This window comes from Pteropus medius, unplaced genomic scaffold, assembly GCF_902729225.1.
Source record: "Pteropus medius unplaced genomic scaffold, Ma_sr-lr_union100, whole genome shotgun sequence".
NCBI lineage: Eukaryota > Metazoa > Chordata > Mammalia > Chiroptera > Pteropodidae > Pteropus > Pteropus medius.
Window position 1 is genome coordinate 12,965,112 of NW_024349802.1, and position 22,535 is coordinate 12,987,646.

The window sequence follows — 22,535 nt, forward strand, 5'->3', positions numbered from 1 at the left end:
TTTTCTTTGAGCAATGTTCTAAAGTTTGCAAAACGCATTCTTGCATACGATCCCACTCGTCCTCATGACAGCTCCTGGAGCTGTGCAGGACAGTTCTCATTCTCCCTGTTGTATAGATGCTTTAGCCAAGAAACAGAGAGTGTGAGTGAAAATTGCCTGAGGCCACACAGCCTGTCAGGGATGTAGTCTTGAAGCAAATTCAGGTTTTCTCCCTCCTGGCTTGGCAATATCTCCAAGTATTAACGTGACCGCTTGGACTACGGACTTGGTTTTTTATATGCAAACTACCCTGTAGCCCTTACAGATCTCTTTATCAAAGAACTAACTTGAATCTAAACATCAAATACATAGAGCTAAAGCAGCCCAGAAGGGTTCGTCTGGAGAGTGGTCAGGAATTTAAACTGCAGAGTCATGAAGAAGTGGGTGGTCAAATAGAAGATATTTTATGGTGAAGTGCTACTGGAGATAGAATGTGGTCTGGGCAATTAAGACAACGTTGAGGGCAGGAGTTTTAAAATAAAAGGTAAATTGTCACAGTAACCAAGAGGATCTGGCTGAATGCAAGGGGCTGAAAGGCTGCTCTCTGTTCAGACCATCTTCCAATCAAAAGAAGACACAATTTATGGTGCAGTGGTAGGGCCACTTTTAGGGAAAAGGCTGGTTGTGTTAAAGGACAGGTATTTCCTCTCAAGTGGAAAAGGGGGTTTTGCTCTAAAGTTTCAAATCACCTGTTCCCCTTGGACTCTTCCTTTCCCACTTGTAATTCTTATGCTTTACTATGTCCTTTGTTTAGCTTAGTTAGGACCAGAGACCTCAATCCAGTCTCATTATTTATCAATTTTTGTATGTGTAAGAATAGACTATTCCTATGGAATGATATTAATATGGGGCTTGTGGCCTTTTTTCTCCCCCAGAGGAACAAAGAAACAGCATCATCAACTCCAGTTTGGAATCTGTCATCTCATCTAATGCAAACAGCATCCTTAATTCCAGCAGCAGTTTACAGCCCAACATGAACTCCAGTGACCCAGACCTGGATGTGCTCAAACCCACCCGGCCCAACTCACTGTAAGTATGATGTCCACTTGTCTGTCGTAGTAGGCCCTTGGTCAGCCATTCTGCCCAGAATTTGCTCTCTGGCCCCAGATGACTTGGAGCATTGTCCTATGAACATGATTTAAACCTTCTCCCTGAACTTGGAGCTTGGCTGGTTGGTTGTGGATTAACCATTATTTGTAACATACTGCTTCTTGGCCTTGGTGATCTTTGATTTACCATCCTGCTGAGATGACTTTGGTGATGGCAATTGCCTGTGCTGGCTGCTGGGCATGAAAAGCAATTTCATGTAGTTTTTTGTTTTTGTTTTTTTTAACATCCAGGCACTGTAGTAGCTCAGTAGATCAGTAGCCAAGTCTGTTTCACTCATTCATGTTGTCTCGGTTTCCCTTCTCCTTGACTATGTTGAGAATGTTCGGTGCTACCTCTGTGTCCACTTCCAGAAAGAAGGGCCCCCCAGTCCCCCTCTGAGTCTTAAGATCCTCAAACCTTAGCATGACTATGATCACATACCAGAGATTATAAGAGAGGAACATTTGCTGTTTCATTCTCGAGCCACCCATAGCCGAGACAGGCAGTTTTAGGGCTGCTTGTCCAGTCCTCCACGGGAATTAGATCTCCTCTGTTAGGGCCAGAAGGTTCTCCCTTGTGGTTTCATCTCACATTGCTTAGCATGCTTCCTCAGGCCACCCCATAAATCGTGTCAACTACAGCCTTTGCAGAAAGAATGTGAGGCCATGACCAGAACAGCTGGACTCTAAGGCTACGGTTGTATGAGACTCAGGAAAAACAGAGTTGACTTTGCCTGTCTCTAGTGAAAGTAGCTCACGGTTCAGCCACAGATTGCTTTCAGGGCAATTGTTTCACTGGATAAGACACAAGGATGTCAGAACCATTTCTTCCCCCTCTCCATGTGTGGTTGCATGATCACACTTTGCCATTATCTCTTTAAGATATTTACAGATCTGTAAAATGGGTCCAACAGTTTTTGCCTTTGAAGAGACTAAGGGATATTAAGATTTGAGAGGAAAAATGACTCTGAAATGGACTTGAGGTACTTACACTGACAACGCAACAGCGTTAAGATGAAACCATATGATGAAACCATACATTGAAAAAATCAGGTCTCTTTTTATTTGTTGGCTTTAAATCCTACCTTGATATTCAGGAAGTTTAATGACTTTCATGTTACTTGGTAAATAATGTGTTTTCTTAACAAGAAGTGGACCAAAATCATTTAACTTGTTCAGCTTATGGGCAGTGAGTTTCTCTAGTTCCCCGTGGCCAGACTTGCCTGCGGAGCCTCCTTCCCTCACTGCATGGCTTTCTCAGTGACTCCTAAATCCACCTACCTAGACATTAAGGAGATTATAGTACCTTTTCCCCCCTATTTTGTTTAAACCTTCTTTGTCCTACCAATTGCTGAAGTTATTTGTTGCTCAACATGAGCAAGGTTGAATTTCTAGCCCAGGTTGTTTAATTTAACATCCCCTGATTTTAATCGTAGTATCAACTAGTGGTCTTTAACCTCTGTTTGCAGCATCTGGGAGCTGGGAGTACCCCGAGTCACCACTGAGTACAGTGTGTCCAAAGAGGCTGTTCCAGCAGCTGAGTAGAAAGGGGGTTCTGTCTTTTAAACATGTCCTGGAAGAGAGGGCTTGGGCTTTTCATTTTTCAGTTGTCTAGATGTGATTTTTTTTTTCCATTAAACACTGGGAGTCACTCCACCAGCTTCTCACCATCCAGGGGGACTGTTCCCTCCCTTCTGCAGATTTGGGGCAGGGGGTGGGGATTTCCCAGGGAAGGGAGGGTGATGCCAGGAACAGTTTTACTTGTCTGCTTTTAGAGGAAGATTAAAGGTAGGAGTATCTGTGTGTTTCTAACGAGGCTGTTGTCCTTCCAAGATGAGTGAATATCTGACTGATACCTGTGAGTGTCGAACTCGAAGGATGTTCTCAAGGTAGAAGCAGCGCTGATGGCAAGGCCAACACCAGGGTTTGCCACCCTCCTGACCGAGGGCCGCGCACAGGTCCTGTAGGCTCTGCAGAAGGTTCGCTGGCCATTTCTGACACCCAGGGCAGTGAGATGTTGTTCCCCACTTTGTGCCTCCCTGGTGTTTGTTTGTTTGTTTATTTTTGTTTGAGATTTGGCCTGGATGAGCCATGAACAGAAGCTGGGTAGTCCTAATAAACAGAAGCCACAGTACTTTTCCTGAGTAAATTAATTTTGAAAAGTCTGTCAAGACACCATGCCACGATGTTTGGGCTTAGTTGCAACCGACCGAGACCACTTGAGTCTCAGCCTCAGTTCTGGACCCTTTCATTCGCTCTATCACTGTTCACTTCGTAGTGCATAGAGATAGATCCTTGAAGAAAAACAATTAGTTAAGCAGATGAAAACAAAAAACAAAGTCAGAGGTGGGGGATTACCATTAACTCGACTATTAATTAGGCATAAGGTTGGGATCCAGTCACCAGAAAACTGTCTGTTCTTTTTATTTCGTTAATTTGTTTTTCACTGTTTTCATAATGACTAGAATGATCACTATGACCATGTAACAATCATAATGAAAGAAATACATTTGTGACTCAACACCCTTTGGTACTTCAGAGACCACATTTTGCTGTGTCATGGGTAAATCTTTTCTAATTCTCCAAGGAGGTAGGGCTGTCTTGTTTGGGCATAATGCTAAATCAGGGTCAAAGTTAGAGTGCCACTATTCATTCTCACTATGCCAAGGCAAGGCTGCAGGGTTTAAATATTATGCACATCCTCAGCTATCTCTCCTGAAGATCAAAGGGTATTTGTAAGCCGGGACCAAAGTCCAGCTAGTCTAAGATGGTCAGCAAGTATCTTGGGTCCAGATCTATGCTATACTACCGAAGGTAAATGAGAAAAAGGATTCCTGGCCTCCCAAGAGTTTACAGTCTGGCTAAGGAGGAAAGACAGTGCTATGGCAGTGCTAAATGGGACTTACAGTTCATAAGTGTGTTTAGAGTTCAACAGCTATTAACTAAATATCTGTTGGTATATGGACCAGTTAAAATATTGAGAGGTGGAATAGATAAAATATGAGGTGGACATTAGGTAAGATATTATGAGTGGATGAAGAGCATTCCAGGTCAGGGGGCTGAGAGAGACAGAGATGATCTAACCAAGATGGTGAAAACAGCCAACAGACATCTGTGTTGCGGGATGGGGAGCTTAGTTCCTTCCCTACCACTACCACCAAAAAAAGTATATCAAACCAACCTTTAAAATCAGGACCCTCCTCACAAAAATCCAGATTTTTTTTCTGGATCGACTAGACATCCACACGCAAAAAAAATGAATTTAGAAACAGACCATATACCTTTTACCTTTCATAAAAATAAATTCAAAATGAATCATAGACCTAAATGTAAAATGTGGAACTATAAAATGTCTAGAAGACAACATAGGAGAAAGTCTAGGAGGCCTTGGGTTTGTCAATGTTTAGATACAACACTAAAAGCATAATCCATGAAAGAAAAAATTGTTAAGTTGGACTTCGTGTGGGTTAAAAACTTCTGCTCTGCAAAAGACACTCTTAAGAGACCAAGCCACAGACTAGGAGAAAGTATTTGGCAAAGAAAAAAAAACTATCTTGTAAAGCAGCAGTCCCCAACTTTTTGGCATCGGGGACCAGTGCTCCTGTGAGAATGTAATGCCTGATGATCTCAGGTGGAGCTGAGGCAGTGATGCTAGCGCTGGGGAGCGGCTGCAGACACAGATGAAACTTGGCTCACTCGCCAACCACTCACCTCTTGCTGTGCGGCTCGGTTCTTACTGGTCCATGGCCTGGGGGTTGGGGACCCCCAGTAAAGGACCAGTATCCGAAATATATAAAGCACTCTTAAAATTCAACAGTGAGTAAACACCTAAATTAAAAACTGGGCAAAAGATCTGGACAGACACCTCACCAAAGAAGACATACAGATGCAAATAAGCATATGAAAAGATGCTCAACATCTTATGTCATTAGGGAATTGCAAATTAAAACAATGAGATATCACGACACACCTGTTAGAATGGCTGAAATCCAAAATACTGACACCAAGTGCTGGTGAAGATGTAGAATGACAGGAACTCTCATGTATTGGTGGGAATGCAAAATGAGACAGCCACTTTGAAAGATAATTTGGCAGTTCCTTACAAAACTAAACATGAGATTTATCATATGACACAATTCAGCGATCACACTGCTAAGTGTTTACCCAAATGATTTGAAAACTTGTGGTCATACAAAAACCTGCCCACAAATGTTTATAGCAACTTTATTTATAATTGACAAAGCTTAGAAGCAACCAAGATGTCCTTCAGTAGATAAATGGATAAACAAACTGTGGTACATCCAGACAATAGAATATCATTCACAGATAAAAATAAGTGAGCTATCAAGTCATGAAAAGATACAGATGAACCTTAAATACACATTAGTGAGTGAAAATAGCCACTCTAAAAAGATTACAACATGGTAGTATGATACCAACCGTGTGACATTCAAAAAAATGCAAAGCTACAGAGTTCATAAAAAGATTAGTGGGCAGGAGGGATGAATAGGTGGGACACAGATCATTTTTAGGGCAGTGATACCATTTTGTATGCTACTGTAATAGCAGATGCAAGACATCATGTATTTGTCAAACCCATTGAACACAAAGAGCTAATCTTCACCTTGTAAACTGTGGACTTTAGTTAATAATGTACCAATATTGGTTCATCAGTTGTAACAAATGTACCGCACTAATGAAAGATGTTAATAATGGGTAAACTTAGAGAGTGGAGAGACATGTGGGAACTTTGTCATTATTTATTTATTTATTTATTTATTTATTTATTTATTTATTTATTTTTATTTAGGCAAGGCAACCCTCGGTTGACCTCACAGATTGCAAGGACCTTGTCAGCTTACAATCCCTTATTTATTTATTTATTTATTTATTTTTATTTTTTACGCCTATAGCACCTGGTCTTCCTACGTGGTCTCCCATCCAAGTATTAACCAGGCCCGACCCTGGTTAGCTTCCGAGATCAGACGGGATCGGGCTTGTTCAGGGTAGTGTGGCCGTAGACGAACTTTGTTATTTTGAACAATTTTTCTGTAAACCTAAAACTGCTCCAAAAAAATCTATTTCTATATATTTTCAAAATCTAGATTTCCCACTTCTTTTCAAAAGTTAGAAAATTTGGCCATACTCAACCCATATGTTCCTTAGTGACAGATGATGCTCTCCAGTCCCTATCTTCTCACAACTGGCCTGCTTCACTCTTTTATATCTCCTGCCTGAAAGCCTGTGATAAATTAGACATTACCAAAGAATCTTTGTAACCCCTCCCATTAAGAGATGGAATCCTTGAATCTAGGCTGGTCTTCACTCTCTGACTTGATTTGATCGATAGAAATGTGGTAGAAGTAACATCATGTGACTTTCAAGCCCAGGCCAGAAGGCCTTGTAGCTTCCCATTTCATCCTCTTGGAACCCAACCACCATGTAAAAAACCACCATGTCTATCTTCCTAGAGAGAAAACCCCAGCCATCCCAGCCTAGCCCAATGCCCAGGCCACCAATTAGTTGAATGAACCCACATGAGTGTGTCCAGGAAAGACCAACAAAAAAGCAGCCCAGTCAACCCACAGATTCATAAGAAATAATACATCGTGAATGTTTTAAGCCCTTGAGTTTGAACCAGTTATTTAGCAATAGTTAACTGTCACAAGGCCTATGAGTTTGTGACTGGAGTCATGGGTTACTACTTGGATGGGGCTGGGCTGCCTGGGTAAAGCAGAAAGATATGGAAGCTTCTCACTGTAGTAGAGTGGTGCCAGCATGAAGACTAACCTCTCAGTTTTCAGAATCTTCTTTGAAAAAAAATGATTCATAAATGAGATTCTAAGAAGTTAAGAGACAAAACAAAACTCATAGCTAATGGCTGAGGCAATGAGAAAGATAGCTTAAATACTGGCTTGGAAAGCAGGAAACCTTGTGCTGTAATCCTGGCATCAGCACTGACCGGCTGGTGCCAGTCCTTGGCCCTGAATGTGTCCATTCTCTCCCTCTCTGTGGTGGAAGAAGTGGGACTGACCTGTCTCTAAGAACTGAGGTTGTTAAATTGGTGCTTACAAAGGACTGCAGAAATAAGAGTCATTCTCTCCTCTCACAATGACCAATAGAGTTGGCATCTTGCCACCACCTTCTGGAAGATAGAGATTTTTAAGGAGGAAGTAAACAAATGCTGAGAAAGAAGTCAGGGGACATCCCTCTAGGGACATAAGATACTGCAGTAATTTCCCTTTCAGACTGCTGGTGTCGGGGTAGAGAGGCTTGCTATGATTAAAAGAAGGCTAGGAGGGCGGGAGATGGTTACCGCAGTGGAGGAGCCTTCCACCTTGGATTTCTCTCTGCCTAAGCAGTCTCTACCCCTAAGAAATAACTCACTGCCCAGTAGCCCCGTAAATGAGTTTTTCTCGTTCTTTCCACTTGACACGCACACATGCATTTCCAAATCATTTCTGGTGACCTAAGAGATGTGTGCACACGAAGCACCTTCACATTCTGCAAGTCAACTGTCCTGTTCTATCTTAGTGGCCAGTGAGAAGCGAGAGCACAGTCCCTGGAATTCAGAAAGAAAACAAGGCCTGCTTCCAGACAGAGTTGTTTTCTCTGAAGCACTGATGGCTCCTTCTGACTTTGAGTCAGATGCTCTTGGATGAAACCTGGGGAAAACTTCCCTTGAGAGATATTTCTAAAATTTTACGTATGTTTTACTTATTCAGTCAACATTCATTCAACAAATATTGTTGGAACACCTACTGTTGGCCAGGCATTTGAGTGCTGAAGATTCAGTGATTTAAAACAAACAAACAAATAAACAAGCAAACAACAACAACAGAAAAACAGTTGATTTTATATTCCAGTGGAGAGAGGAGGTAAATCACTCATATATCATGCATTTTTGGTGTGCGGACAAATGTCCCAGGCTGTCGTCCTCACTTATCCCCATTACCTTCCTACCTTGAATCCCAGACCAGAGCTGTCTTCAGTACAGTCTTTGAGTTATCGGTGACAAGAAGGAACTTCTATAGAGGCAGGTACTGCCCCACCTTAAAGAGCAGGAGCAGAGCGAGTGGGGAGGCCAGGTAGGCACGCCTGTTCCTGAAAACTTTGGAAACCTCCAGATCTCATGGAGGTACTCGATAAGCTGTATGTGTAGCTGTTATCTATTGAGACCAAATGAATCACAAAATGAACAATATGCATCAGACAAGTGATAATTAATGGCATTTCTTTAAGCAGTTTTACCATCTAAGTGCTATTTATGCCAAAAGAGTTACACCCAAACAGGCAGCTATGATTTTACTACGATGATCTTTATTTGTCATCCTTTGGAATGCAGGGATTTGAAAGAGGAAGTTTTTCTCTGTGGTTGAATCAGTATTCTGTGGAGGAGGATCTTTCCTGTTAGATTGAAGATTCTGTTTCTCACCCACCCCAAATCAGAGAAGGTCTCTTCAGACTGTTTCCCCTGAAAACTTGGTGGCTTTCCTCACCTTGGGAAATAAGTTAAATGCATAATCATTTCACGAGGAATCATTGGCCCTTTCTTGTTCTTCCCAACCCCCACAGTGGTTTCAGCCTGCTTGTTTATGGTCATTTCTTGGACAGGTTCAAAACTATTCCTCTGACACTTCAGGCTCCTGGGGCTGCCACAGCCACAGCTCCTCAAGTACCAAGCCATGTTCCCCTGACTTCTCAGAGATGGTCACTGATGTAGCCCGTAGTCCTGTTTTCTGAGTGGCTTCCTGTCAGCTTTTCCCATTCCCCAGCCAAGATCTCCTTGCCAGTCAGGAGCCCAGCTAGCTTCACTTGTTTGAGAGTGGAGATTCCTGCCTAGTGACCCATCCGACTTTTATTGGATAAATGTGTTTGGTTATTAGCAGTTCTTTTTTTCACATAAAATTGCTTGAGGCAGCCTTCATACTTTATGACCCAGTAAGATTTTATTCCCAAGCACCAGGGCTGCCAGTGGCACTTGGATCTGTACAGCCTGTCAGGAGAGGGGGTATGGGAGGAGGTGGGGACAGGACACAGTTCCAAAGCTTAGCCACATCCCTGTTTTCCAGTATAGTGAGAATCATAAATGGAAAAATGTTTTCCTTCACACGCATTATAGTTTTCTTTCCCCCTTTGTGAGCTAAAATTACATAAAGGCTCTATTAATTTTTCTGTAAACTAATCAATCTTGTTAATATTCTACAACAGTTCCAAAATTTTGCTGTGACGCATAGTAGAGGCCAAAGCCTTGGGGTTGAACATATGAATGAATGAATTTCATTCTGAATTTAGCTGCCCTCAAATGCTTACAGCCCTGCATTGTATATGTGTAAGTAGGTGTTAAGCATTTTAAATCTTGGATTTTTGGTAGAATCTTTAGGGTAGGAAAGAGGCTTAAGATTTTACATGGCTTTCAGCACTGTTATGCCTATAAGGGGACTTCGAAGGAGCTCCAAAATGCCATTATTTCCCACTTAGGGTTAGATTTAGAATTGTTTCTCTCCCTATGTATGTAATTTGGGGCAATCTTATTCATAGATTCAGATTCTAAACTGGGCAAATTAAAATCATATTAGAGTTAAAGTATTGCTTTTTAAACCTTTTTAGTCAATCTGGAAAGCAGATGCTTACTTATCTAGGAACACATTTCTAGTTGGAAATGGCCTTAGAATCTCATGTTTAACCCCTCCTCTGCATTACGAATTTAGAAAACCATGCAGGATTTACTGGCGGCTTCATTGAGTCTTCTAGGCAGCGTCTCAGCCCAGTGCAGTGTTTTCTCAGAGTGTGATCCTGGGACCAGCGTCATTGGCATCACCTTTTAGCTTGTTAGATATACACATTATCAGGCCCTACCCCAGACTTACTGGATCAACTATGGAGGAGGATCCCAGCACTCTGTTTTAACAAGTCCCATGGGTGATTCTGACACATGCTAAAGTCTGAAAACTACAGTTATAGTACATTAGACTGGTGGACTTCCACAAAAATAAAATCAGGATTTACCGCACTGTCAAGCTCCCAGGTCCAAGCCTGGCACTCTAATTGTGATGATAGTAGTGGGGCTAAGAGTGCCCTGCCCCTGGCCTTTGAGATCTCTCACAACTTATGAGACTGAGGGCTAATGGGTTTGCTTCTCAGGAGAACCCCGTTAGCTCACCAGTACTGCACTTTCCAACTCTCCAAGGAAGTCAGCCAGCTGCTTTGTAAATGCGTACCTTTAGGTCACACATCAATAGAAGGTTGGTGCATCAGTTAATCAAGCAACAGATATTTTTATTGAGCACCTATTGTGTTTGTAACATGAGATCAAAACCCTTGCATTGACAGGAAAACGGCTCTCAGGGTATGTTATACTGAAAAGGGCGTATCAGCATCACCATGCATAAGAGATCTGAGACTTCTAAATCGGCATTCCCTGGACTGAGGTAGGAAGTGGGGACAGGTGGAAAGGCAAGGGCTGAGTTGGATAAAGCGCAGCAAATTCTTGACTACTGGACCTCTGAGCCTTTTATATGTCCGTTACAAATCTCTCAAAGGGCATGTGTTATGCTGCATTTCCTAAACCTGTTTGACCACTAACATGTTTTCTATAGCACTTCTCTTTAGCCTCTTAAAACAGGATTCCACAATGTAGGAAATGCTATTCTAAATCAACACTACTTTTGATGGGGGAAATGTGTTTCTCATAATGGATGGCATTACTATGGCAGAGATCCTTCAGGAGAACAGAGATTTAGTTTATATATAAATTTCTGGCTACACATAGCTATCTGAGGGCTGAAATGGGTTCTATCATGTACAAAAGTTTTGGGATCTGGGGTAGGGAAAGGCCCACATGGCCTTGTCGTGAAGTCTGGGCTCTGCTGTTTCCTAACTGTGTGAACTTGGGCAAGTTATTTGCCCTCTTGAGCTAAACCTATTCTATGAAATGATAATAGTAATAGTTAATAATAATAATAATAATAAGACCTGCTCTCAAGGTTGTTGCAGGGGTCAGATGAGATAATGCCTGCTTAACACTTAGTTAATGTCCTGGTTCACAAGTGGTCAATAAAAATTGATTGCTACTATTATTTTGTATTACCTTATCATTATTTGTTCTTAGACTGCCCCCCTACCAATAAACAGTAACTCAATGTTACTTTTGTCTGTTTGATTCTGGTGTGACAGAAATCAACCTGGATTCAAAACATCGAGATAAAAATTTTAATATAAATTAAAGCGCCTAGAACTAAATTAACTACAAATAACAAATACACCAAAATCAATATAGAAGCGCTTCTCTTACAAGACAGGCTTCAAGCTGTTTGCATTAAGTCAGCAGGCTTGGGTCTTTGCTCTCAGGAGCCTTGTCAAGCCATCTACCCTATTGTTTCTCGGTTTTGTGGAGTCAGTTGGACCCATACTAATTAGACTAGAACCTAATTGCAATCCTGAGTTTTCACTGAGGGATAATTTAGCCTCAGGAATTCCTTTCCAACCTATAACTCTGTATAGATCTGACTGTCATTATAGCAAAAAGAAAAATCGTTTCTGAAAAGAAGTTACTCTGATACTCTGCATTTTAGTCATTTGCTCTATCTGATTCCCTTCCGGTGCCTTTCAGCTTCCTTCTTAAGGAAGCAGTAGGGTTGTCCCCAAGACATTGTAGTGTTCCTTCCAGAATTCCTTACAAATGGAAGAGGTGATGGGTCTGTCCCCTGGCTGTGGTCAGAATGCTCAGAAAAGGAATAAGATAGCTGCTGTAAGGACCACCCTGTTTCTTCTTGTCACCCTATGTGAAGAAGCCATGTCTTCAGAAGGAACCGAGACGATATTGTCCACAAATAAGGGCAAAGATGTCCATCCAATGACAATATATTAGAATCCTAAGAAGAAACATCACATGATGAAAATGACATAGTTCAAGGAGAGTTTATTTACAAAGGAGTGAGGGCAGGAGAATCACAAGAGACAGTACAGTGAACCAGGGCTAGCAGCATCCAACTAATTACCATGCTGGGGTTAGAGGGACTTGAGTAGAAAATGGTTACCAGAAACCAGAAGGGTAGAGAGTTCTATGAAGATGGCACCTTGAAAAGATTCCAAAGACTCAGCCAAGTGGAGGTGACCTTTCAGAAAGGAAGACAAGGGAATAAATCCTTGGCTCTCTCCTCCTGCTAATCTGCCAGAGCTCCCCATTGATGAACCCAACAGGAAGCCAGAGGGTACAGTAATCCCTGTTGATGGAATCCATACTGATTCCATCCAAAGAAGAGGCCAGCAAGGAGAGTGGATGCCATCTAGCACAGATCTATATTGCCATGCTATTTATTAAAGCCAAAGAGTGGAACCAGAAGGGATAATCATCAATAAATGACTGCCTAAATGAATGATAGAGTGGAATCCTACTCACCACAGCAGAGGGATGAGGTAGCCCTATATCTCCTGATATGGATCAACCTTTAGAGATGCATTAGGGCAAAGCAAGGTTCTGGAGAGTGTGTAACTGTGGTTCTCAGCCCAGGCTGCACATTAGCATCACCTGGGAAGCCTAAAATACGAAATACCAATACCTAGGCCACTTCCCTGGAGCCTCAAAGCTCATTCATTGTTCTAGGCAAGATCTGAGTTTGGGTATGTTTCTTAAAATTCCAAAGTGATTTTGATATATAGCTAGATTTGAAAACCATTAGTGTGCATTGTGCAATCCTACTTATATAAGAATCCAAGGGTATACACACATACAGATGTATGTACATATTTGTAATGTTTCTGGAAAGATACAGGGGAATGAATCTGTGTGGTTATCTCTCATGGAGGCAGAGAAAATATTAACCTGGTGGAAGGGACACTGATTTTTTCTTCCAACACTACTCTTTTGTGCATGCATGGATCATCCAGGTTTGAAAACTCAATTAAAAATAGATTTCCTTACTTTTGAAATCACCATTTTTTTGTTCTCTTCTGAAAGTTGTGGGATATATCTTTGTAAAAAGAAATTTTTTGAATGAATGTGTTTTTATTTTTTCTGGTTTTATTAAAAATTAATTGACCTACATCACTGTAGATGTTTAAGGCATGCAGCATGCCAGAGTAAGCACAGGAATATTTTTTAACCTTTTAAATTTGTTATATTCTCAACAGCTAGGGATCTTGGTAAGATCCTGTTTAATTGAAGAATTAGGCCTGTACCAAGAAGATGTTGCTTTTGATATGTTTAAAATAAAATTAAGTCTATTCGAATCATTCATTTAATGGCCAAATGACTCCTCCTCTGCAGGCTGATCTGTCCAGGCTCCAGATCAGTTTAGTAACTGGTAGCTCTTGGAACAGCAAAGGAAATTCATCTCAGGGAGCTAAGTAGAGTGAATCCAGTGAAATCATTGCATCTGGACTGATTTCAGATTTCTTATTAATTGGGGAAGCCTTGACTTAGGAAATCAGAAAATCGCTTTTTTTTACATTGAGCAGCTAGCTATTCATGAACTCCTCCTCCCTCCCCCTCAACTAACAGTGTGAAATTTAAGTAGTTCGGTTTTTCTTGAGCTATATATATTTCTTTCACCTGATCTTCATCTGTCACTCTCCATCTGCTTTCTACCCAATTTCCTTTAAAAGCCCCATTTCAAGGCAGAATATATAATGGAAAAACCTTAACTCCTGACCTTTATGGAGATACACTAGAGTTACTCAATAATAATTAGCAGTTGCCCTGGTAACCTCAGACATACTGCTCAAATCACCTGCATTTGCCACTATCCCCTGCCTTCTAGACAGTAGATCAACTGCTTCCTGCTGATGAAAAAAGGAACAATTTAGTAATTTTATAATCTTTTTTAGTTTCTGTTGTAAGAATAGGAGAAGTGATACTCTTTGTGATTAGACACCCTAAAAAGAGGTATTTGGTTTTTCTTTTTAGTAACTAAAGCAGTGCCATAGGAGAGAAATCATCTTAGGCTTTGAGCAAGTTGAAAAGCCCTCTTCAGTTTATTTTGTTCACCACCATATTCAAAACCTTAGAAGAGTTAAGCAGGTGAAATTTACAGATTAAAATTTAAGGATAGTGGCACCAGGAATGGAATGGGAGAATGAAATTGGGAAGACCACTTTTATGCCATGTCAGACAGGGACGATTAAAGCCCACTAACTTCAGTGCTTTGACTTGAAGACTACTGCTTGAAAGTTGGAAAATCCAAAGCTGAAGCATAAGAGAGTTTTCATATCTTCGAAAAAAATAAAATAAAATAACCAGCCGCCCCATTCCCCGTCATACATACACCCTCTTTCCCATTCTTCTGTTGACCCTTTGTGTGAAAGTGGAATTAGAGGAAATACATCCTTAGTCATCCCTTGGCAGCACTTACAATGTGCCACAGTGAAAATAAATGGGCAGGAGATCGAGAGTCGAGAAGTGGAGTCATGGGAATCCTGGACACACCGATCCAGTAGGGACAAGGCCCATGTTAGTGACCACTGTGGCCAATGTGATCATCCCAGACAGCAGTTAGACCCGGCAAACGTCCCAAATGAAAACCTCAATTAAATAATTATTTGTAGAACACTCATCAATTGCTCCTGTTTGACCCTCTACCCTTTCTTAAATTGCACTATAATTCGAATTTATCTTCATCTTGTGTCTCTTTGGAATATGGCACCACCAGTTGCCTATTTGCTGGGGTAGCCTACCTGTTTCCTGGAACCTTCATGAATATCAGCATTCAGAACCAGCCAGACTTGACAGTCAGGTAGCAAAAACTAAGTCCTGCTATTAAAGACACTGTTCCAGGCACTAGGAAAGGAATTGAAAAACACTCCCCTCTCAAATCTCTTACAGCCCAGGTAGGGGAAATCAGATCTACATACATGGGGGGAGCATTGCTGCTAATATGAGGCAGATTTTAAGTAGTAAGTGAGTGGCCTGGTCATTCACTCAAAAATATTTATGGCCAAATGAATTGTCTCTGCAGTTTACATTATGTGGGCAGGATTTCCAGTAATCTAACTACTTCATCTTCTAGATCGACTTTGAAGTTTGTAATTTCCTTGTCTGTCTTGGTCCAGCTTACTGAGAGTGGGGGAGGAGGAGTTCCAGTTTTATGACCTAACTTTTTTGATCCTGTTAGCCAGAAGACTTCCTATGTCTCAGATTCTGCCTATTGTCAAGCATTGGTCTTGTAAAAGAAAAAATGGTGCAGTGTCCCAATCACTGTGTTTTTTCCACAGAAGTCTCTGTGGATCTAACATTTGAGATGCCAGAAAAAAAAGTAAAATAAAATAAAATTTGGACTATAAGACAGATGTAAAGAGAAAAAATATTGAAAGGGATGAAAAGTTGGAATTTGATTATTTTAATATGTTGCATTTTTGAAGGCCCCTCCTACCTGAAACACATCACCACCACCACTACCACCACCACCACCAGAATTTCTCGTTAGGACAGTTCTCCATTAGGATAGTACTTTTTCCCTCCCAAACAATACTGCAGCAAAAGTCTATACAATTTCTTATATAAAACCCTACACCAAATATCCTGTGAAACTGAAATTTAATTCATACCTTGAAGGATTGCTTTCTGGCCTTATGTGGAAAAGGAACGTTTTTGAGATTTTGTCGTTCTTTAAACTTGAATCAGAGTAGCCAGGAAAAATAAGTGAAAAGAGACTATGCTTTGCCATGGGTAAAGAGAAGTTTCGCTAGTAAATTTTCATGCAACACCCATATTTCTGTAGAGGGGTGAGAACTCTTTTCTGGTTCTTGGCTATAAGAAAATTCTAAATTAAATTCCCTCTTCCTCATAAGCCAGTTATTAAGTTTTTGCTTTAATTTCAGCACAAGACAATTAGACATATGCCTGCAAGCAAGCACACCGCTTCACCATTACAAAGAGTGTCTTTTTGCTATAGTTTTTCTATGCATGTGGCTGGTTTTTTCAGGCTCTTTTATTTCCAGAACTGTCAGCTCCTGGAGTTTATTCTTTTCAAGGTGCAATTTGGTAACCAATTCCAGGAGTGATACAAAGAGAGGCTTACTCGAACCTGAACTGAGTCGGTATTTTGAATACAGCTTGCTCTGAACTGGACTGTGGAGAGCTCTGTTATCCATAACTTCAATGCTCCTGTTGAAACTCAGTCAGAGCCAGCTTTCTGCCTTATTCTTCACTTTTGGTGTGTCTTGTGAGCAAAGTCACTGTGTAGCCCATTGAACTTGGCACACTTTGGGAAGAATTAGGTCTCTCTACATAAAATATTCAACAGAAACCTAAGACCATCACTAGAGTATGAACATATAATCAGTGCATTGGGTCTCCAGAACTGGAGAGCAGTGTGATTTCAGGCAGAACCCCATTTGTGTGTTGCAACGGCCTTATGCTTAGCTTTACTCCAGATTCATCTAGAAATACAAAATTTGTAGTAAAGAAGAGAAAGAAAACACCATCTCTGCTCCGATGAGCTGACTTGTGTTTTGCCACCTATAAAGATGTCCTCTTTTCTCTGGAGAGGATAGGATCCTTTCAAGACTGCTTTCCTGCACGCCGTGGGGCTGCCTTTGCTCAATGTGGCAGCTGTGAGACTGAAAGGCGTGTCTGTGCAAAGCTGTTGGTGGAATCAGGTCTCCTAAGGGCCAAGCTTTGGTTGCGTTGAGGCAGGCATACGGGTTGAGATTTTTGAAGGCTGGGTAAAGAAGACAGAGGGTGTTGTCAGTTGTGGGGTAACTTTGGGGCAACGGAACTATCTAAAAGGAATTTTATGGAATTTCTTCTATGTGGTGTGCGATATGAATCCTCTCCATGTCACCTCATGAAGTCTTTGGTAAAAATCAGGTTTTCATTATTTAATCTGTCACAATGTTAAGAGGTTAGGTTCTGGGACAGACTTATTTGAGTTCATAATCCAGCTTCACTGCTTATTAGCTCTGTTACCATGGCATTACTTGATGTCTGTAAGCCTCATCTGTTTAAATAGGAATAATAGTAGTATCTACTTCATGGAGTGGTTGTAAGGACTAAATGAAGTAGTTCCTGTAAAGCACTTAGCATGGCTTCTAGCACGTAATAAATGTTTAATAAAAGTTACCTGCCATAATTATGGTCAAATTATTTTAACAGTAATTGAGGACATAAGATGTTTCAGTGTTCTATTAAGGTGCGAGTCCTGCTTACTGATGGGAACAGGATGAGAGGGGAGGCTGCTTGCTGGGATCCAGTTATATCCAAGTTACAGAATATCACAACCCATCCCCGAAGTAGTCTAGAACAATTCCAGTTACACGCCTGGCAGTGAGCACCAGAGCACGCTGAGTAACTGGAAGAGCCCACTCCTTCTTCTGGTTTCTAGACTGGTCGGACACCCAGAGGTCACCTCAGGAGATCGAGGTAGTGTTGGGCAGAAATGCATACCAGGAGCCCAGGAAAGTCTGGAAAGAGCTAGATGTGGATAGGTGGAGGCCACTTGGGAGAAACCCAGGACCAAAATGAAGTCTAGCAGCTGTTTTTGCTCCACATCACCACCCCTCAGCTCCTTGGTGTGTTGGCCTTCTCAGAGTCCAGATACTCCTGCGCAGTGCTCCCCTGCCTGGCTTATTCCTTCCCACCGTCTATGCAGGCACATTGTCCCCCCTCAAGGCTTTTGTATTCATAGCTTTAGATTGTCATGACCCCTTGTGGGCCCAGTGCTATCTCACAGCTTCCCTCTCCACAGAATTTAATCTTCTGCCTAATTCTCAGCTTCCCAGCCCTATTTCCAGAGAGCAAGAATCTGACTGACTGAGCTAGCTTTCTGCTGGGCTCCATCATTGACCGGTGATTGACCAATGGCCCCGAGGCAAGTGCTTCTGTAGTTTAATCATCCGTGGTCAGAGGGGGCTGGGTTCCAAAGCCTTTTAGCGGAAACTAAGGGGAGAACAGGTTCCAGGTTGCCATACCCAAGATATACCTTATTTTGCACATAATTATAACAACCTTGGTTCCTAGATTTCCTGTCAACCAATATTTTGGAAGTAACACTGCACTCTGTTCACTCACAGAACAGAAAGTTAATACAGGTGAGCCTTGAAGAACACATATGTGAACTGCGCTGGTCCACTTATGTGTGATTTTTTTAATAAATATGCAGTTGGCCCTCCATATTCTTGGATTTTGCACCCACAGATTCAACCAACCACGCATCAAAAACAGTATTTTAGATCCTGGGTTGGGAGTCCGGGGATGCTGAGGGCCAACCATGTGCATTGTTCTATCTCACTTTATGTAAGGGACTTGAGCATCCACCACAGATTTTGACATCTGCAAGGGGTCCTGGAACCAATCCCTTGCAGATACTGAGGGACTGTAGTAAAGTGTTGGGGGGAGTCAGAGGTTTTTGACTAACTCCTGTGTTGTTCAAGTGTCAACTGTAATTGCTAATGAGGCATGGTACAGAAGTACTTTCAAAAAAAAAAAGAATGAGAAAGGTAAAGACTAATAATAGTCTGGATAAAGAGCAAGCCATCCTTCAGACCCAGTAACCCCTTGGGTCACAATTATATGAAGGCACAAGATAGTAATTCGTGTTTATAACGCTGATCCCTCAGTAAAGTAAATTCTGTTTGACATAGTGTACTTTTGAAAGTAGGAAAAAAAGTATGCTGTATCTTAGAAAAGATTTCCATCGGTTAAAAGAAAAACATAGGTGCTTAAATAATTAAATGTGATTTGTTTGTAGAGTTACCAGGTGGAAAACCTTCACTGGTGTAGATTTTGTACCACAATTCTGGTAATAGTGTGAGGAAATGAGGGGAGCATGAGACCAAGCCAGGCTGACCATAACATTTTCATGTTTTTAACTGGAGCTGGTTTAAAAATCTATCTTGCCTTCCAGAATGATGAGCAGCCATATTTCCCACTACAAGGAGAAAGCCCAGTTGCTGTCATTACAACGAGCAAAGAGAAGCAGACGGGAGATGGCAGGAGCAACACCAGAGCGGTGGCATCCTGCACCCTTTTCCTTAATTGAATTCCGGGTGTTTCAGTCTTCTGCAACCAAAGTATTCCTCATTCATTCAACAGGAATTAATGAATGTCCTCAAAAATAAGCACATCATGCTAATGATTTAAGTGGGATAGTGCCCTTAATAATGAGCAATAACAGAAATATAAAATACAGAACATAAAACAAGACCGAAAGGTCTAGATGCTACAGGATAAAGTGCTGCTGGAATTTCCAACAGGAGAGATGACTTTGAGCTAGGATGGTCAAGGAAGAGTTGTAATCAAATTGGCACTTGAACTTTGGTCTGGAAAAGTGGTTTGGATTTAGACAGAAGGAACCAGGGATTATTTTGGGCAAGAGGAACAGTAGGGAAAGACTCAGAGGCAGGAATGTACGGGGCATGTACAGGGAGCTGCTCGTAATTGGCTTTTTTTGAACATATGCTTTTAATCTTTAATATTACAATTGTTTGTTTCTGTCGATATGGTTTTTACTTCTTTAGGCACTTAAGCTGGGAAAGCATAGTAATGTTGTCTTCCCATTCCAGAATTCCATGCTAGCTGGATCCCAATGGAACATCTTCTATCAATTTATCTTGTGTAATTGACTTGCCCGGGATGTTCTCTACTTTCATCGCAGTTTTGCTTCACAGTCAAATAGGCCTCACCATCTGGAACTCCTCTGTTTTTTCAGTTCACATTTTCCTCCACAAAGGGCCTGTTTTTATTTCTAAGCATCACACAAGACCCTACGACATTCTGTTTCATCTTTGCTTTGAGTTTTATACTGCAGAGAGTCAACAGAATAGATTTGGAAAGAAGCTGTATTCCTCCTGTCTATGTTACAACTTAAGACCAAGCACATCCGATAAGTCTGACACTTTCAGCTTTCAGCAAGGGCTGTTTACCTTGGAGTCAGGCTGTGCCTCTAGGAGACTACCTCTGAGCTAAGAATGGATAGAGCAGCTCAGACACAATCGGGACAGGCCAGATTCATAGTGGACTTAGTAAAGAGAGAGTATAAATAGCGATCTCATAGCCTTACAGAAAATTCCTGCTTATTTTTACTCCTTAGACAGGGTTGCTATGTTTAGCCTTAAGTTACTGTGCTAAACCTGGTAAAGTGAGCCTGGTATTTATTTTCATTTGGATCAGTAATGTCCATTCTCTTTCTCAAATTATACGTGAATTATAGAAACTGCATCCCATCCATTCGACTTTAGCTGACACACTGTCTCCAGGCACCATGCACTGTTGAAGTTACTGTAGGATGTTTGCTTTTGGAATATTTGCCTTTCTCTCAATCTAGGACCTTTCTGGACTCTAATAAGACCTGGCTATTCCTGTCTTTCTCACATGTTTCTGGAAACTGGGCACTAGTATGACATCTTTTAAATATACAGGCAGTTATATTTGAGACCCTATGTTGTCAGCTTGATCAAATTTACCAATCAAGTTTCTCGGTTACAAATAACACAAAACTCAGCTCAACTAATTTAGGCTAAAATGAAACTTATTGGTTCACTTATGTATTTGAGAAGCAGGGACTCCTGGCTTCAGGCATGGATGGATCCAGGCACTGAGATGTTGCTGTCGGGAGCTGGCTCTTGCCCTCTCTCAGTTGTTTTCCTCTATGTTGATTCATCTCTCAGACAAGCACTTTCCTCTTTATTGAGAGATGGTTGCCACCAGCTGGACTTACTTTCTTAAAATTCCAAATTTAAGAGAAGAAGGGGCCTGTCTTCCCCAAAAGTTTAAACAGAAGTCTAGGCCTAATCCCTCTTGGTCCACGCTGGCCGAGAGTACGTGATGCTCTGTCAGCAAGGCCTAGGCTACCTGTTCCCCTTCAGCTGGGTGGAAGGGGGAAGCGCGGCATTCAGAGCACACGGACTGTGAGGATGGAGAGGGAGTGGTCCCCAGAGGGGAGACAGCCCAGACCACAGATGTCTGCTGCAGCGGGCCTTTCTTACATGGATTTAGTGAAGGATTTCGTGGCTTTAACTAAACTCCAGGAGGCAAATCTGTGCTTTTTGTTGTTGTTGTTCCCAATAGTTCCTTACATGTTCTCTGAAAATGCCTCTTTCGAATCCAAATGGTTGTTGGAGTATTTCTCATTTTATTCCTAGTTAACTGACTGGCTCCTTCGAGAATAACATTTTATAGTTTTAAAACATGAAGAAAATGTCATCTTCTTACATACTTCTGGACACAGTTGATTCCTTTAAGAAACAAATTTCTGGGAAAAGGTTTTTATTATCAGTGCCCATCACAGATCATTAGAGGCCATATGGTAAACACTAGTACTCCAGGGCTTGGCCTCCATTAGTTTTACTAACATATTGTATAGAGGGCATCTTAGAATGTGATTAACCAGAGGAAAAGGAGTCGTAAAGGACTGGCCTCTTCTCCTCTGCGAGAGCCATGAACACGTGCAGTGGTACCTTCTGGCTCAGCGGCTCTGGAAGCTCCCCAGGCGCAGCCTGCTGGGTGGTGGCATCTTCTGGTGGTCTGCCAGAAACAGCAGGGCAGCCAACAGCCAACTACGTGCGAGTCTCCAACTGGTGGTGACATTGTCTAAAAGCTGTGAGTGTGGATAGAAAAGATTCTTCTGCCAGGAAAACATCAAGCTGCTGGAAAATTCCACCTTAGTTTGATCCTCCACTGCCTGATTCATATTCCCGAGAACAAAGTTTGATCTCAAAGGTTGAAAAGATATTCATGACATGCCAAGTCTCCATAAAATATAGGATGATGGTAGTGGTGATGATGGTAGCTAACATTCATTAAGCACTGGCATGCCAAGCCCTTTGTAAGTATTTACTTACTTAATCATCATAATGCCTGAGGTAATCTGTTATAACCTCCATTTCACAGATGAGGAAACAGCACAGAGAGGTCACCTAACCTACCTGAGGGTAGTGGTGGCATTCGAACCCAGGTAGTTGGAATTCGCTACTCCCCGACTCACAAGTGCCATGCTCGGTTGCTCCACCAGCATTGATTGTATAATGACAAGCTACTAAAGATGGGCATAAAAGGAAAAAGACTGAAGCAGCCCCATCATGTTCTCTGTTTCTAAACCTCCATCACCTAGGATCACTCAAATTCTAATGCTGGAGGGATCTGGGGAGCTCAGAAGAACATGGGAGAAAAGGGAGCAGTGACTGAGTGCCTAGAAAAAAAAGGTCAGGGCGTCCAGAGTGTAAGAGAAGAAACGGGAGAGAGGAGAGCAGGAAATAGTTGGAATAAGCTATAACAAAGGACAGAGAATGTCAAGGATGAAAATGAGAGGGAAAAAAATTAGATGACGGTTTAGCGACCACCTGCTGTTGCCAGGCCCTAGTCAAGCAGTAGGCATACATTATCTAATCTCCCTTACAACCCAATGAGATAAACAACCACTATCAATATTCCCATTTTGCAGATGGGGAAAGTGGGGAGTGACTTCCTCAAGA

General features: G+C 41.7%; 1 protein-coding gene and 1 pseudogene across 4 annotated transcripts in view; one reads left to right on the forward strand and one right to left on the reverse strand.

Moving 5' to 3' along the window:
* ARHGAP26 (Rho GTPase activating protein 26) overlaps positions 1–22,535 on the forward strand; it is a 381,779-nt gene that overhangs the window by 310,018 nt on the left and 49,226 nt on the right. For 3 of the 4 annotated variants that reach the window (XM_039836423.1, XM_039836425.1, XM_039836424.1), the window contains exon 20: positions 915–1,068. In XM_039836423.1, coding sequence (XP_039692357.1) covers positions 915–1,068 — 154 coding nt within the window. Of the gene's footprint in view, positions 1–914; positions 1,069–18,970; positions 19,331–22,535 lie in introns of those variants that run through there. The other variant, XM_039836426.1, reaches the window with a different exon arrangement.
* Positions 6,032–6,150, reverse strand: LOC120581684 (uncharacterized; annotated as a pseudogene).